Source organism: Gopherus evgoodei, chromosome 10 (genome assembly GCF_007399415.2).
Source record: "Gopherus evgoodei ecotype Sinaloan lineage chromosome 10, rGopEvg1_v1.p, whole genome shotgun sequence".
In the NCBI taxonomy this organism is placed as follows: Eukaryota; Metazoa; Chordata; order Testudines; family Testudinidae; genus Gopherus; species Gopherus evgoodei.
The window spans coordinates 14,654,512-14,668,638 of NC_044331.1; the positions used below are offsets into that span (position 1 = coordinate 14,654,512).

The window sequence follows — 14,127 nt, forward strand, 5'->3', positions numbered from 1 at the left end:
CACACGGAAAGTATTTAATTTAATTTGGGAAGTGCATTAAAAAGGAGAAAAGACCTGAACTTTCACCCAGAGCTCATATTAATCCTGAGCCACCTAGGCTGCTGGGAAGAATTCTGTTAACTTTTCATTTCCATACCTTTCCATGCTTCTGGCCATGACCCACCAGGCCAATGACAAAACATCACCAGAAAACATCTTCTTTCAACACTTCCAACCAGATTTTACAGACTCAAGGGACTTGTACACCACTGGTGAAGCACCCAATTCAAGCTGAACTGTTAGGAACGCAATTCACCACTCATTAAAACACCAGGACCCTTCAGTGGCCAGGTGTATTCCTGACACTGTGATCGCTTCTCTCTCATTTTGGTGAAGGGGAATCCAATGACCTCACTGAGGAGATTCAACATCCTATGGAGACGAGCAACGGCATGTGACAGGGTTGGTTGGGATCTTTCCTGAGGTAGTGTCTAAGACAGGAGTGTGTGAGTGAGAAAGTCACCTACTTCTTAGGATCCAAGCATAACCCACACCTGCAGCACCCTCTGCTGTTCCACTCCTGCCCACCCCCAACTGTCAGAGAAACTCAGTCCCGACCTGCTGCACCATCTGCTGTTCCAGCCCTTGCCTCCTGCACCTAACTCTGCTGATTCATTCATCTCAGTTTTAATTTACAGAATCTCAGCTATTCCAGTCCAGGGCTCCCCATACAAATCTGTTGCACCTAAATCCTGACCTGCAAGTCCCCCTTCCCCTCATTGCAGTCCTGGGTCTTTTTTCTGAAAAAGATTCCATTCGTGAAATTAAAAATATATATATTTTCTCACCAATACGCAGCTATTCAATCCTTTATTCCCACAGGGATCAAAAACAAAAATGAAATGGAACATTAAACAACACTTTACAGCAATGTTCCTTTAATTCTGTGGAATGCGTACAGGTTTTAGGATTCAACTCGTCCCCGTCCCACCCCTCCATACTCCCTCCCTTTCTAATCAAAGATTTTATCTCAGATCTTTTCAAACTTGCCAAAAAACACTTCCTCCCCGTCCTCATAAGAAACTCTGTCTTGTCAAAGCAGGTTTAAAAGCAAGAGCTGATGGGATTCCTAAGTGATCCGCGTGGGAAAGGACACATCTGTCTTCAGACTGAACACGGAGAAAGGGAGAACAAATCACTCGGTTGCTTTTGTTACGTCAATGTTTGTTTTCTGTATCCAAACATGTAACAGGAAATTAAGTAGTTCACCTTTGTAAAGCATTTTGCATCCTACTTATGCACGAGCCAGATGGTGCTCTCTCTTTGTTTTAAAAGATTAAAAATGGAAAAGAAAAGAAATGGCTAGGAGTTAATCCTGAACCTGGAATGCACTCCCGCATCCCATGCGCCTAGTTATCCGCACTCAGCAGTCCTGGGCAAGGGCAAACACACAGACCCAACAGATTTAAGTAAGCTGCAGCCTTCAGAGTGCTGCAGACCTGTCAGATCTTGTCAGTTTTCAGATGGAAACCTTCACAGCCTTCTCAGAAAATGATAAATTACTGTATTCTTCTGGGGCCTCAACCTGGATACACAACACAATGTGATGCAGAAATCACCCGAAAGAGAACTTTGCTCCAGGATCCTACCAAGGGGAAATATCCTCAGCAGAAAGTTGTTCTGCATGGATACTGAGAAGTTGGCTCAGGGAACTTACTATGAGGGTTATACCCACTGCTTGGTATCATACCTAAAGGACAAATCTTAAAGGCTGAACTGGTCGGCCACATCTTGTATCTGGTCAAATAGCCCTTCATGCTGGGCATAAGCAACAGGGACAGGTGAGCTCGGAAGTCCAAAAGATCCAGTTTTAATGCAAGAGACATTATGACATTAGAAGTAAAAATCCTAAGATGCATTCAGGGTCAAGAAGAACAACTGTGGCTGAACAGAATTGCTCGCCTTGCCCAGGTTTGCAAGAAAAGTCAATAGCACTTTACACCGGTGTTACAGCCAAATGGTCCCTGACACCACAGCTACAGAGCCACATCCAACACCACTGGTGTCACCACCAGCTTTTTGCCCAGAAAGGTGGCAACGGCTGCTAGCAGGGAGCTCAGCAATGCCGACTGCCATTTACAAACCTTATTCCTCCACACAATTCAAACCTAGCAAAGCAAGTCTCATGTTATCAAAGAATGTTGTTGTGCTAAGTAAAAGCGGAAGGGGAAATGAGGACAGTTTGGGGGGAATGTTGGAGCAGAGAACAGAGCAGTTAGGACTCCTAGGTTTTGCTCCCAGCTCTAAGAGGGACATGGTCTGCTGGCTAGGGGAGGGGAAAAGGGAATCAAGAGACATGGGTGCAATTCTGTCCCCTGCCACTGATTCACTGTGACCTTAGGCAAATCACTTAACCTCTCTGTGCTTCACTTTCCCCATACATAAACAGGAGCAATACTAGTGACCCCTAATTCTCTCGGGTGGTTGTGGAGGTCCCTTCAAATGGACAGTACTAGAGAAGGGCTAAGTAGTAGTAGTAGTAGTGGGTTAAATGATCAAGATTTGTTTTTAATCCTAAAACTAATAAAAAATTGGACTCTGAAGAAAAAAACTCTTCCCCTGAGACTCTCTGCTTGTATAGAGCACAGAGCCAGGGGCTGCTCTGGCCACACAAGGCAGTTGGTGTGATACAAAGAAAAGCCCACTAGAAACAGATGACTTCTAAAGACGTTGCAGTGACTGGCCGGAAAGGGAGCATTTTAACTTCCGCCTCCTCAGTCAATAAAGACTTCAAAAATCCTTCTGAGAGAAGACGAGTGGGGCCCCAGGACACCTCCATTATAGAGAGCGAAACGGGCCCAACACAGTCGCTTCATCCACGAAGCTCTTTGCAGGGCTCACTCTTTTGCACAGCACTAGTGGGAAGACAGCAATCCTGCTACATCGATCACTTACAGAAACCGTCTTGGGGTTTTCAATAATGTAGTTAGATGGAGCATATCTTTTTTACAGCCATAGAGAGACGAGTCAGATACTATCAGCTTGACAGCTCATCCTACTCCAAATCCTGCAAGACTCCTCCAGATTTCTGCCCACTAACTTCTTATCTAGTCTGGTTCTTAAAATCTCTGCATTGACAGTGTCTTAACCATCTTCACCTTGGCCACTGCTCAATCGCTCTGTGAGAGCCTTCCCCTGTCCATCTCCACTCTCCATCTCCCCACAAGGTAGTTCCTACCTCATGTTATTTTAAAACAATGTGGCCATGGATCACTCTGTCCCAAGGTGACAGAAATCAGGTGGAGAATCAGCAGCCAGCTATACAGAACCAGACCCCTATATTACAGTCTGAAAGGACCCAAACCCAGAAGGTGCCCTATGGCAACAGCTTCCACTTGTTATCCTGAAAGACTCTTTTTTTGTGCAGGGCGGGGTGCTGAATCCTCTATAGGATTCCCCCCAAAGAAAACCGATTTTCCACAGCCGAGGAGAGCTTCCTTCAGAGCCCATCAGGAAAGCTCCTACATCAGCCAGATGGGGAACTGCAGAGCAACACAAGGGGGGATGTGAGGACACAGGAATGTGTAAGTATAAAACGCAGAAGATAAGGCTGGAAAGGAGCTCCTGGGTCATTGAGTCGAGCTCTAGAATTTAGCGTACAATTATTCTCTGCTCTAAACCCAGGTATTTATTTTCTAGTCTCCTGTTGAACTTCTCTAATGACGGGGCCTGAGCAACCTAGGTTGGCAAATTATTCCATTGTCTAAATAATGTCCCTGTTGAAAGACAGTCCTAAGGTCAAATCTAAATTGCCTATTATTTCCTCTCCCTTATTTTATGCAGTTATCAGTCACTCTTTCAGTTGCCTTTTCTCTATATTACTTTTCTTTAATTGCACTCTACAGATCACGGTGTACAATCCTTTAATCAGCTTTGTCACCCTCCTTTGGGTTCTCTTTAATGCATCAGTGTCTTTTGTCTTTTTTTAAATAAAGAGCGGAATCAAAAACTGTACATTGCATGTGTGTGTAATGGAGAGTGATGTGTGTGTCTGCGCATCAGAGAGAGAAAGAGCTGAATATTAAAAGACCAAGGGAATGTGTGTAAGTGCACGAGTGTGCATTTGTGTCTGAGTTATAAATGTGTATGGGGGTGTAGCTGAGAAGGACAGAGGATACCGATGTGTGGGCGAGTGCATACGTGGGTGTGTACACGAGTGTGTGCAAGGATGTGAGAGTCATGGGTGGCTGGCATGCGTATGTGTTTCAGGATTCGTGGGAGCACAGGGAAAGGAATGAACAAGTGTGTGAGTCAGTAGTTTTGGTGGCTGATTGCTTGTAGCATTTCCGAGCCTCCCTCTGCTCTGCCCTTCAGACTCTGGTGCTGGAGCTGCCTTACCCTGTAGTAATCAGTGCTGTAGACATCTCTTGACATCCCAAAGTCGCCAATCTTCACCAGGAGGTTGGCTCCAACCAAGCAGTTCCTGGTTGCCAGGTCTCTGTGGACGAAGTGCTGGGAAGCAAGGTACACCATTCCAGAGGCAATCTGGCTAGCGATGTGCAGCATCTGAGACAGCCCCAGTTCCCCCTTGGCCTGCCGAGGCTGCCCGTCCACCAGGATCATAGCATCTGGGCCGTGCGCCCTGCAGGGGAAAGAGCAAAGAGCACAGAAGTGGCTATCTAAACAACCAGGTGGCAGGGATCTCAAACCACCTCCATTCATCCTGGAGTCAGGACACTGGGCCCCAACTCTGAGACCTTCCCAGTGCACCTGCATGATTGGCTTCTATGTGCAGATCTATTGGAAAGATGGAGCCAAAACAAACACGAACACCCTCAAGATCTGGAAGTTCAGTTCAGTTAACTTCGCCCCCCATAAAACCTTCTCCAAATAGTTAGAGATCTACCTTTCTTCCAATCCCATCATTCCCTGGCTCCCCAGCGGCTTCTCTCTCCTCAAACAGGTTGCCTTTTCCCCACCAAACTCCTTTCCATCAGCCCCCACTATATCCTCCGCTCCTGGTGACGTTCCACTGAGCGAGGGTGGGGGGTCTCTGCTGGGCTTCAGATGTCACACACTCCAGGGCTTCCCTGTGTCAAAGCCCCAACTCTGACCCTCAGGCAGTCCTGGAATCTGTAAGCTTGGACAGGAGCTGAAAGTGGCAGGCAGAGGCAATGCATTGGGGGGGGGGTGAATTGCAGGGTCACATGTCTCCCCAGAGTTGCTAGCAGGGATTAGACCCTGCAAAGTCAGGGGAAATCCTGGGCAGCACAAGGCCTATGTACAAGAAACACTGCACTCTAGGTTTGGAATCAAGGTCAGCCTCCTTGCTGCCCTGCCTGCCCAGTTCCCCTCACATACTAAGCCTGTCTTTGACACATATCTCCACTGTGGTGTCTCCTCCCTGCTGGAGTTCACCCTCTGGTTGCCTGTGTGGAGGTGAAATAGGAAAAACATTCATATTTAGGGAAAAAGCAAAAGATTTTGCTGTGATCTTCTTTCTCCTGACTAGATACAGAACGTTTCCTCTGGGGCTTTCCTCCACTCTCTTCAAAATGATTCTTGGCATTTCATCAAGCTGCATGTACAGAGCTGTACCTCCTTCCCTGCACGGGGCTAAACATCCCCACAAGATCAGAACTGTTTGTCTCCTTTTCTTAAGTGCTTGGCTGGGCTCTAGGATGAGCACTGGGATTAGTGTCCAGATATTTCAGGTTCAGCTGATTTCATTTTTCAGATGTCACTTCTTCAAATGCCTATTGCCTCCCTGCCACCACAAATACAACCCTCCAGCTCCCCTACAAGACAGCAGGGGGAGCTCTGAAAGGAAAAGTGAACTCTACAGGTGGCACTAGGGAGTGCTGCAGACAGAGGTGGGGACCTTGCAGAGAGCCGGAGGTAGGAATGCTGCAGACAGCACAGGGCTAGGGTTGGAGGAGCTGGGCTGCAGGGTAGAAATGTCACAGAGATTATGGGGCGAGTTGCAAAGAGCAGTGGGATGATGAGAGGAGCAGTGGGCTGAGAGAACTTGTTAGGGAATGTTGCAGAGCGCAAGAGGGGATTGCTGAAGAGAGTATATAAGATGAATGATTGATGTATTATTTAAACATCCTAAAGCCTGTTTTATACCAGGAAAATTAACTGTTGTTGACAACATATGTCAGCAGTAGGTGGAGCTGAGCTGGTGATGAGCAAGGCTGAGTGACATACACACACCACAACAAACCACAGTGTCTGAAACAATGAAGAGCACAGCTGGCCATGGTCCGCAGTTGCAGTTGGACCCTGCTCATCAAGGTTCGACTGGCTGACTCCTGTTGTCAGCAGCGAATAATATTTCTGGTGTAGAACAGGTCTGGAAGCGAGCAATGTGTTGTTGATAGATTGTTGGAGACTGTTGTTTGATCGACGCTCATTCCAACAGCAAACAGACCAAGAGGCACCAAATAAATCTCTCTTTCTGCTCCGTCTAGGTAAGGAACACAAGTCATGTTTAAAACATATTAGCTGGTCCAGGTCAACCTCAGGGGGTGCACAGTTACCCTCAACCAGCTAACACTTTCGTAAAAGTGTGACACCGTTTACACTAGTGTCTAAATTAGTTAAAACCTTTTAAAATGCAACCTATTCTCCTAGTCTAGACAGGCCCTTCCTCCCTCCCTGTAGCTGGGATGGTCCCAGAAGGGGTAGTGTCAACAGGCTAATGCCATTAGTACAAGTGACAACAGTGCATCTAGTTTTATGGAGAAGGCTGCAGAGAGCATGAGAAGATGTGTTGGTCTGTCACTTTCTCAGAGCGTGGGGCTAATTCACTTTACTAAGGATTGTAAAACGGGGCAGATTCTCAGCCCATCAGAGGGGTTTGTTCTTTGGGGATAAAACACTGCAGTTCATGCGATGGACATTTAGTCAGCATGCAGCAGAAATCCCCTGTCTCAATGAGCACTGTCTCTTTTTGTCCCCAGCTGTTTGGACGCTACAGCTGTTAAAATTATACTCCTACGACTTTTTTATTTTTTTGGTAATGGATAGCTTGTATGTTTGTTCCTTCTTTCTTCATAATCAAAAGGCTACAAAAACGTCCAGAGGCAATTGCCTCTGAGCAGGGAGCGAGTCTGAAGACTTTAATAAAAGAGGAAAATTAAAGGCGACAGCAAATAGGGGTTTACAATGGAAATGTTTAAGTAATCTTCACTCTAGCTGTTGCTACCACCCAAGTGCTGAGTTTAATACAAGTATCAGAGGGGTAGCAGTGTTAGTCTGGATCTGTAAAAGCAGCGAAGAGTCCTGTGGCACCTTGTAGACTAACAGACGTTTTGGAGCATGAGCTTTCATGGGTGAATACCCACTTCGTCGGATGCTCCAAAACATCTGTTAGTCTATAAGTGCCACAGGACTCTTTGCTGAGTTTAATATACACACACATACATGTTCGCTTTCTCTGTCCTTCTCCATGGCTAGATAGAGAGGGAGACACCCATGCAGTAAACACACAGGGAAAGAGGATATTTGAACACCATAGAAATGCAGAACAGCCACCAATGGTATGCGCACAGCAGGGGCTCTGCAGCCTTGCCTTGCGTAGCAGCTCTACTGAACTCCCAGGCTCCCTAGTAAGTCAGCCCTGGAGACCCCCTGCTCCCTGGAGAGGGACGTTTACACTTCTCCCTGACAGGCTCTTTCGGAGGGAGCTGCCATTTCAACGCTGGCCTTTTATCAGCCAGGACACTGCAATTTGCAGCAGGCCTTTTTGAATTTCCTGACGGCCGACGGCAGCCTGACCCGTCTGATCTGCCGCCACCAGTGGCGAGAGGAGCAGTCAGGCTGCGTGAGGGCTGGGAGTGAAGTATGAAGAGAGACTACCCTGTGGCACTCAATCCCCTGTCCAGCTGGCAGGTGTAAATTGAAATGACTCACCTTGCCACATCGGTCACCTTTATTGTTCAGTGTTTTCTCTGAGAGGCCATAATAAAAACTGGGGGACTTTTATTTATGATGCTTATCTGTGGGAAGCCCAGGCTAAAAGTGAGCCCTCTCCCATTTTACTACTTTTTCAATTTCTATTGAAAGGTGTCGTTAAACTCGGACAAGTTCATTTGATTTTCTCCTGAAAGTAGCCCCCGCCCCTCTGGGTCTGGGAGCAGTGCTGGGTGAAGTATGCCAAAGAAAACTTCTGCATGCCTCCTGCAGGGCAAATACCCAAAGCAAGGAATGCACCTGAGTGGACGTTGTTATGTCTGCATGGGTTATGTCGCTCAGGAGTGTGGCTAATTCACACTCTTGAGCAACATAACTAAAGCTGTAGGGTAGCTATGGTCTAATATCCTGGGACCAACACAGCTACAACAATACTCTCAAGGCCTTCAGACACTGGTCCACACTCAGCCCCAGGCTAACCTGGGGTAATATCTGCAGAAGTCAGTGGCAGTTAGGCCCTCTCATGCCAGGGCTAACTCCTAACCAGCACTGATGCGCAGCCATCACTGGTGTGCAATGCAGCAGCTGCTTCATGGCGCACAATAACGCTGCACAAGAACTTCAGGAAGGCAGTGAAGAAGGACCTTGAAGCCGATGAGTGAAATTAAAGAAGAATGTTATTATCCTGGCTGAGGTTTTGACACCGTCTGGGCATGAACTCCCCTTTTTGAGGGAATGGGCTTTATGCCCTGCCTGAAAGAAGGCCCCTCCCGCAGTATCGTTTCAGCAAAGGGAGGTGTGGCGGGTCCCTGTTCCAGTCCCTTCAGAGGCTCCTCTGCAGCAAGCAAAGAGATGCCCTATTTATCTGATGTAAAGACCTTCATGCCTAAGAAGACTGGACTCAAGTTCCCCGCCCAGCACCTCTGGGCTGGCTACCCAAAGGACCCAGTGTAGGCACACAAACAACAGCACAGGGCTCAATTCACAGCGCTGCCTGAGCTCACCGCCCAAGGGAGAGAGGTTCTGTCTAGCAGCCTCCCTTTCCCAGGGCTGCCCTCCCTCTACCTCCTCCCCTTTGTGAGGATGGCAGCACAACTGCATTAGTGAATCAGGCTCAGGGGGTTCATGGTCTCTCTGAACTCCCCAAGTTTTGTGGGGTGTTCCCTTGGCCCAGGTGTCTCTTGGAGCCCTCCTGTCCCAATAATTAGGCTGGTGTCTCCTCCCATCACTAGTAAAAAAGGTTCTGGGGTGTATCAGGGGTGCAAGGGCAGCTACTGGTGTTCCAGAGTTTCCATTCTGCCCACCACATAACTCCCCACAGATGGGGGCCCTGGGATGACCAAAGCATGAGGGAGAAAACGTCCAAAAGGTGTAAGGTCTGGGACTACTGGGTATACCAGGAATTGACTCCATCACATGGAGCCAGGACAGTGGGGCATAATACGGTAATGAGACAAAGACCCTCTCTAATAGGTGATTCCAGACAGTCCATGGCCCACCGGGTACCCAGGAACTCTTCAACCATGGGTTATCTCACTTAATGAGACAAATTGTTGCTTGACTCCAATACAATCCTGGAAGTGTCGGGGTGGAATAGCTCCAAGGCCTTCGTCTGGAGTACGAATGTCTGTGTAAAGCCAGGCCCCAGAGCTCTGGCAGTGGAAAGGCTTAACAAGGAATGACTTTGTCACACTACAGTGTCCAGCTGGCCTGTTCTGGAGCATTCTGTTTGGTGAGGTCAATTAAAGGAGATGTCAAAGTGGTACAATAGGTTATGACTCATCTGCAATATCTGGCTAGTCCTAAGGAGGACAAGGCTTGCAAATTTTTTTCTTTTTTTTTTTTTTTTGCCAGGGAATGGTGTCTCCACTTCATCTAAGAGCAGATGGATTTTCTCCTTTTCTATTAAGTACCTCAAGTATTTAGTCTCTCATGCTTTTCGCTGGGCTGGCCTCCTTCAGCAACACACTGTCCGACAGGTTGTATTTGCACTCCAAACTAAATGAAGGACCACCTCATCCAAATAGGTAGCCACTTGCTCACAATGATGGCAGGGAGAGGTGGTCCACAAACTGCTGGAAGGTGGTGGGGTGCCACACAAGGCATGGTAGTGAAATGGGAAAGCCATGGGATGGGGAAAGCTGGCTTCTCTTTGGATTTGGCTGTGAGGGGGACCTGCCAATGCCTCTTTAGTATGTTTAATAAAGTGATGTATTGTGTTGTTTCTAACTTGTCAAGCAGCTTGTCCCAGTAGGGCATGGGGTAGAGATCAACCTGTGAAATCACATGCAGTTTCCTGAAGTCTGCACACAACCCAGACACCTCTGGCTTGGGGATCAAAATGCTGGCGCTGCCCCTCAAGGACTGTGAAACTCCTACATCAGTGCGAGAGCCGCCTTGCAGAGCTCTGGGGAGAGGTGAACCGTTCAAGAGCCTCATGCACTCAGGACACTTCTTTAATAACCCAAACCTTTGGGGAAGGATTTGTTTTTCCCAGTCAGAAATCGATTGCAGCAGTGGAGTAATAATCTCCGTGAACAGGAGAGCCCCAGTTTCGGCACTGACACCATGTTCATCTCCTCATTCCTAATGCAATTATGCTTGTGTTTAGCAGTCAAAACACAAAAATATCAAGGGTCCAATTTTCTAAATACTTGGAAATAAAGCTAGTAATTATTTCAAGAGGTAAGCATCACTCCACTTACAGTACAAGCTTTAGAGCATGATTTCTGCATCACAGGAGACTAGCATCAGACAGATTTGCTGTCTGGTCCACACCACTCAGAGATTTGAAACAGGGCCACATTAACGCAAACTGAAACCTTTTTGTTTACACCAGGAGGGTCAACACAGGGCAGGCCGAGCACCCCTCTAATGCACTTTATTATGCGGTATAGTCAAGCCCTGAGAGACAGTATGTATGAAAGAGCAACATTCTAGCAATGAAATGGTTACAAGATGATGGGCTGGTGTTTTAATCTCTACCACTCTAGAGGCAGGTGAAACAATTATTGACATGGGGCCAGCCTACAATAGCTCCTAATCCCCCTAGGATTAGGGACATCTGGATCTCAGTTGGGACCTATGAACAGAATTAGTGAGCAACGCCCCAGTGTCTGGGTCCAGTGGGCATCCAAAGCCAGATCTCTGGATCTAGAAAGGGGAGCTGGAAATCTCACAGGATCTCTAACCACTGGTGCCAGCCAGGTCAGACATCCATCTCTAAAGTAGAGGTTTGATATTTTTACTCCTAGCCCCATCAGGATTCTGAGGTGGGTGATGTGCAAAACAAAATGCACGGCAGCAGAACGATAACCTCGTTTTCACAAACCAGCGAAAGTGTTCAGGGGGGTCAGTTCAGTCCTTGGCTTTGTTTGGAACGGGAATTTCACAGCTGCTGAAAGGTGTTGGTTTGCCAGCCTTGCAGACTGCAGCCCCCTACCCATAGCATTCCCAGGCTGCCTCCTGTCTCAAATCTGCTTTGACCATATGGACACCCTCTAGGGATGAGGAAGAAGTCCAGTCTGCATGGCTCTCTGTGGAGAGTGCTGACCCCTGTCTGCTGGAAACTGGACTGGGAAGACCGACTCGTGTTATCCAGGCAGTCAAGTAGTCACTGGACAGTAATAACTTTTGATCCCTACTGGCTTGGCCTGGATTCAAAGCAGTGACCCAGAGGAGAAAGGTTTTGTGGCCCCTGCCCCGCCCTCTCAGCAGTCAGTTTATGCTTACCTGAGGAACTTATTCAGGTCCCCATGCTTCATGTATTCAAAGACCATGATGAGAGGGTCCCCATCACCGCAGACTCCATAGAATTTGACAATGTGCTCATGCTGCAGGTTAGTGAGCAGCTCTGCCTCCCTCTGGAAATCCTTGCGGGCTGCCAAAGTGGGGTCTTTCAGAGCCTTGAAGAGGGGAGAATACAAACAGAATTGGGCGGGTGTGAGTCAGAATGACCAGGCCTGGTCTCTCCAGCGCTGGGCTCTTCGGGGTAGAGGATTCTGCAGAGTGATATTGCCTGTTACATGAGGATCTCAAAGCACTTTACAAACAGGTACGAATTAAGCCTAATAGCCCCACTGTGAGACAAACCAGATTCATTATCCACATTTTATTGATGGAGAAATAGTGAGCTGCCCAAGGCCACAAAGTGAGTCAGTGGCAGAGCTGGGAACAGAATTCTGTAGTGCCAGCTCCAGTCTCATGCTCTAACTGCTGCACTTAGCTACCCTCCTCCTGAAACCCAGCCTGGGAGGACACTGAGGGGGCAACCCAAGAGCGGCTGGGGGAAAGAGACTGGGTAGCATTGCCTGAAATCTGCTGAGTCAATCTGGAGAGAGAACAGATGGGAAGAGAAGGAAGCAAGAGGAAGTTACAGGTGGGCTGGAGACCTTTTGGGACAGTTTATAGGAGCTGCCCTCTTGCATTAAGTGCATTGTTCCTAACCCTTCAATATGGTTTGGGTATGGTTTGAACCTGGGACAAGGCCAAAGACTCCTTGGACTTTAGGAGGAGGAGTTTGCCTTCTCTACCATCAAACTACAGTGTCTTACCAGCAGGTGCTAGAAATATCACAGATCTCTTCACTTCCCTGCAACAAGGAGAGACAACCTGCTCCTTTCCCACCAAACACCCGATGGTTTGGGGGCTTTGTTGCGGGACCCATCACGGAGTTCACAGTCTTCTCACAGTGCTGTCAAAGGGGCCTTTGCTCCCTACCTATGTGCCTCAACCATACCCTGGAGGCACCTCCTGTAGGAGTTGGCAAAGGCGGTACGGCTCCATGGCACCATTCAGCTCTGCTGAGCTTAAGCTGCAGCTACTGCCACTAGGCTGGAGTTTCTTCCTATGTGGACAGCAGCCCACTTGGCAATAGAGCTCATTCCCCAGCTCATTTCACAGAGAGCAGCAAACAGCCCTCAGAGGGTAATAGATTCCCATTATTACCAACTTGGGCAGGATTTCAACTGGTGACCTAGGGGCGAAAGGCTCCATATCTCATTATTACTCAGCTCCTGAGCCAGCCAGCCTCCTCTAGCTGTCTTTTCTTTTGAAATAGCTGACGACACCTCCTTTCTTCTGAAGACGGATTTGCTGGGCTGTGCAGTTACTGGGAGGATTTTTCAAAATGCCTCTGAAGGACACTGTCAAATCTTTCCTCATCATTTTTAAAATCATGTTTTTATTCCCTGCTGTTTAGAACAGCTCCCTGAGACATTGATGCTGAAATCTGTATTCTTACCAAAAACATCTCCTTTAGCACATTTGAGCACACCGGTTTGCTGCTGTTATAGGGTAGCTTACAAGCATGCACGCACTTGTTATTGTAGGGTGCTGGGAGGACTTGACTGCACATACTTTCCAAGTATACTGTCAGGTTCCTCGTGAGTGCAGGGTTGTACACACTGTTGATAACTGTACAGTTGCTTATGGAAGTTGTTTTGGACACTGCTTTGTTATTGTAGGGTAATTTGAGAGGGCTGCCTTGCTAGCAATTAAATTGGAGAAAAGAACCCAGAAGTTTTGGGAGAATCATCACAAATGCCAGGGACTGCGAACATTTATGCATCAAAAAAGGCTAGTCATATTTAGTGCCACTTGATCATAAAAATATCCCTTGAAATTATTTCTTTTTGGGTGCCCACCCTACCAGGACATCTGCTGTCTGCTTACCAATCTCTGCCTGTGTAATGATGCCCTTGGAGTTACCACAAACCCCAGTCCTCCTCTTGTCAGTCTGTAAACTCATATGGTCACCCCACTGATGGGGGTCTAAGGACGAGACCCTGCTCATCTTACTCATGCCTGGAATTCAAAGGCACAAATGGTAAGAGGAAGGTCAGCAGAACTTGGCTGTAAATGATGCACTGGAAGAATGTTCAGCATTTAGGAAGCGCTTTCTCATTGGCTGTGTCTTGAGGCAGTGGATCTATGGAGTAAGATGCTGAAAATATACCCTGCCTGTCCTGCAGCTTTGTCAGGCTAGACCAGTGGCTCTCAAACTTTTGTACTGGTGACCCCTTTCACATAGCAAGCCTCTGAGTATGACCCCCTCTTATAAATTAAAGACATTTTTTATCTATTTAACACCATTATAAATGCTGGCGGCAAAGCAGGGTTTGGGGTAGAGGTTGACAGCTCGCGACCCCCCCATGTAATAACCTCGCAACCCCCTGAGGTGTCCCAATCCCCAGTTTAAGATCCCCTGAGCTAGACACTAAGCTTAGCAAA

The 14,127-nt window shown here is 47.6% G+C and overlaps 1 protein-coding gene across 4 annotated transcripts in view; it reads right to left on the reverse strand.

Moving 5' to 3' along the window:
• NTRK3 (neurotrophic receptor tyrosine kinase 3) overlaps window positions 1-14,127 on the reverse strand; it is a 326,625-nt gene that overhangs the window by 41,257 nt on the left and 271,241 nt on the right. For all 4 annotated transcript variants that reach the window (XM_030578291.1, XM_030578293.1, XM_030578292.1 and 1 more), the window contains 2 exons: window positions 11,629-11,801; window positions 4,378-4,621 (listed from right to left, as the gene is read on the reverse strand). In XM_030578291.1, the coding sequence (XP_030434151.1) occupies window positions 4,378-4,621; window positions 11,629-11,801 (417 nt within the window). The remainder of the gene's footprint in view (window positions 1-4,377; window positions 4,622-11,628; window positions 11,802-14,127) is intronic.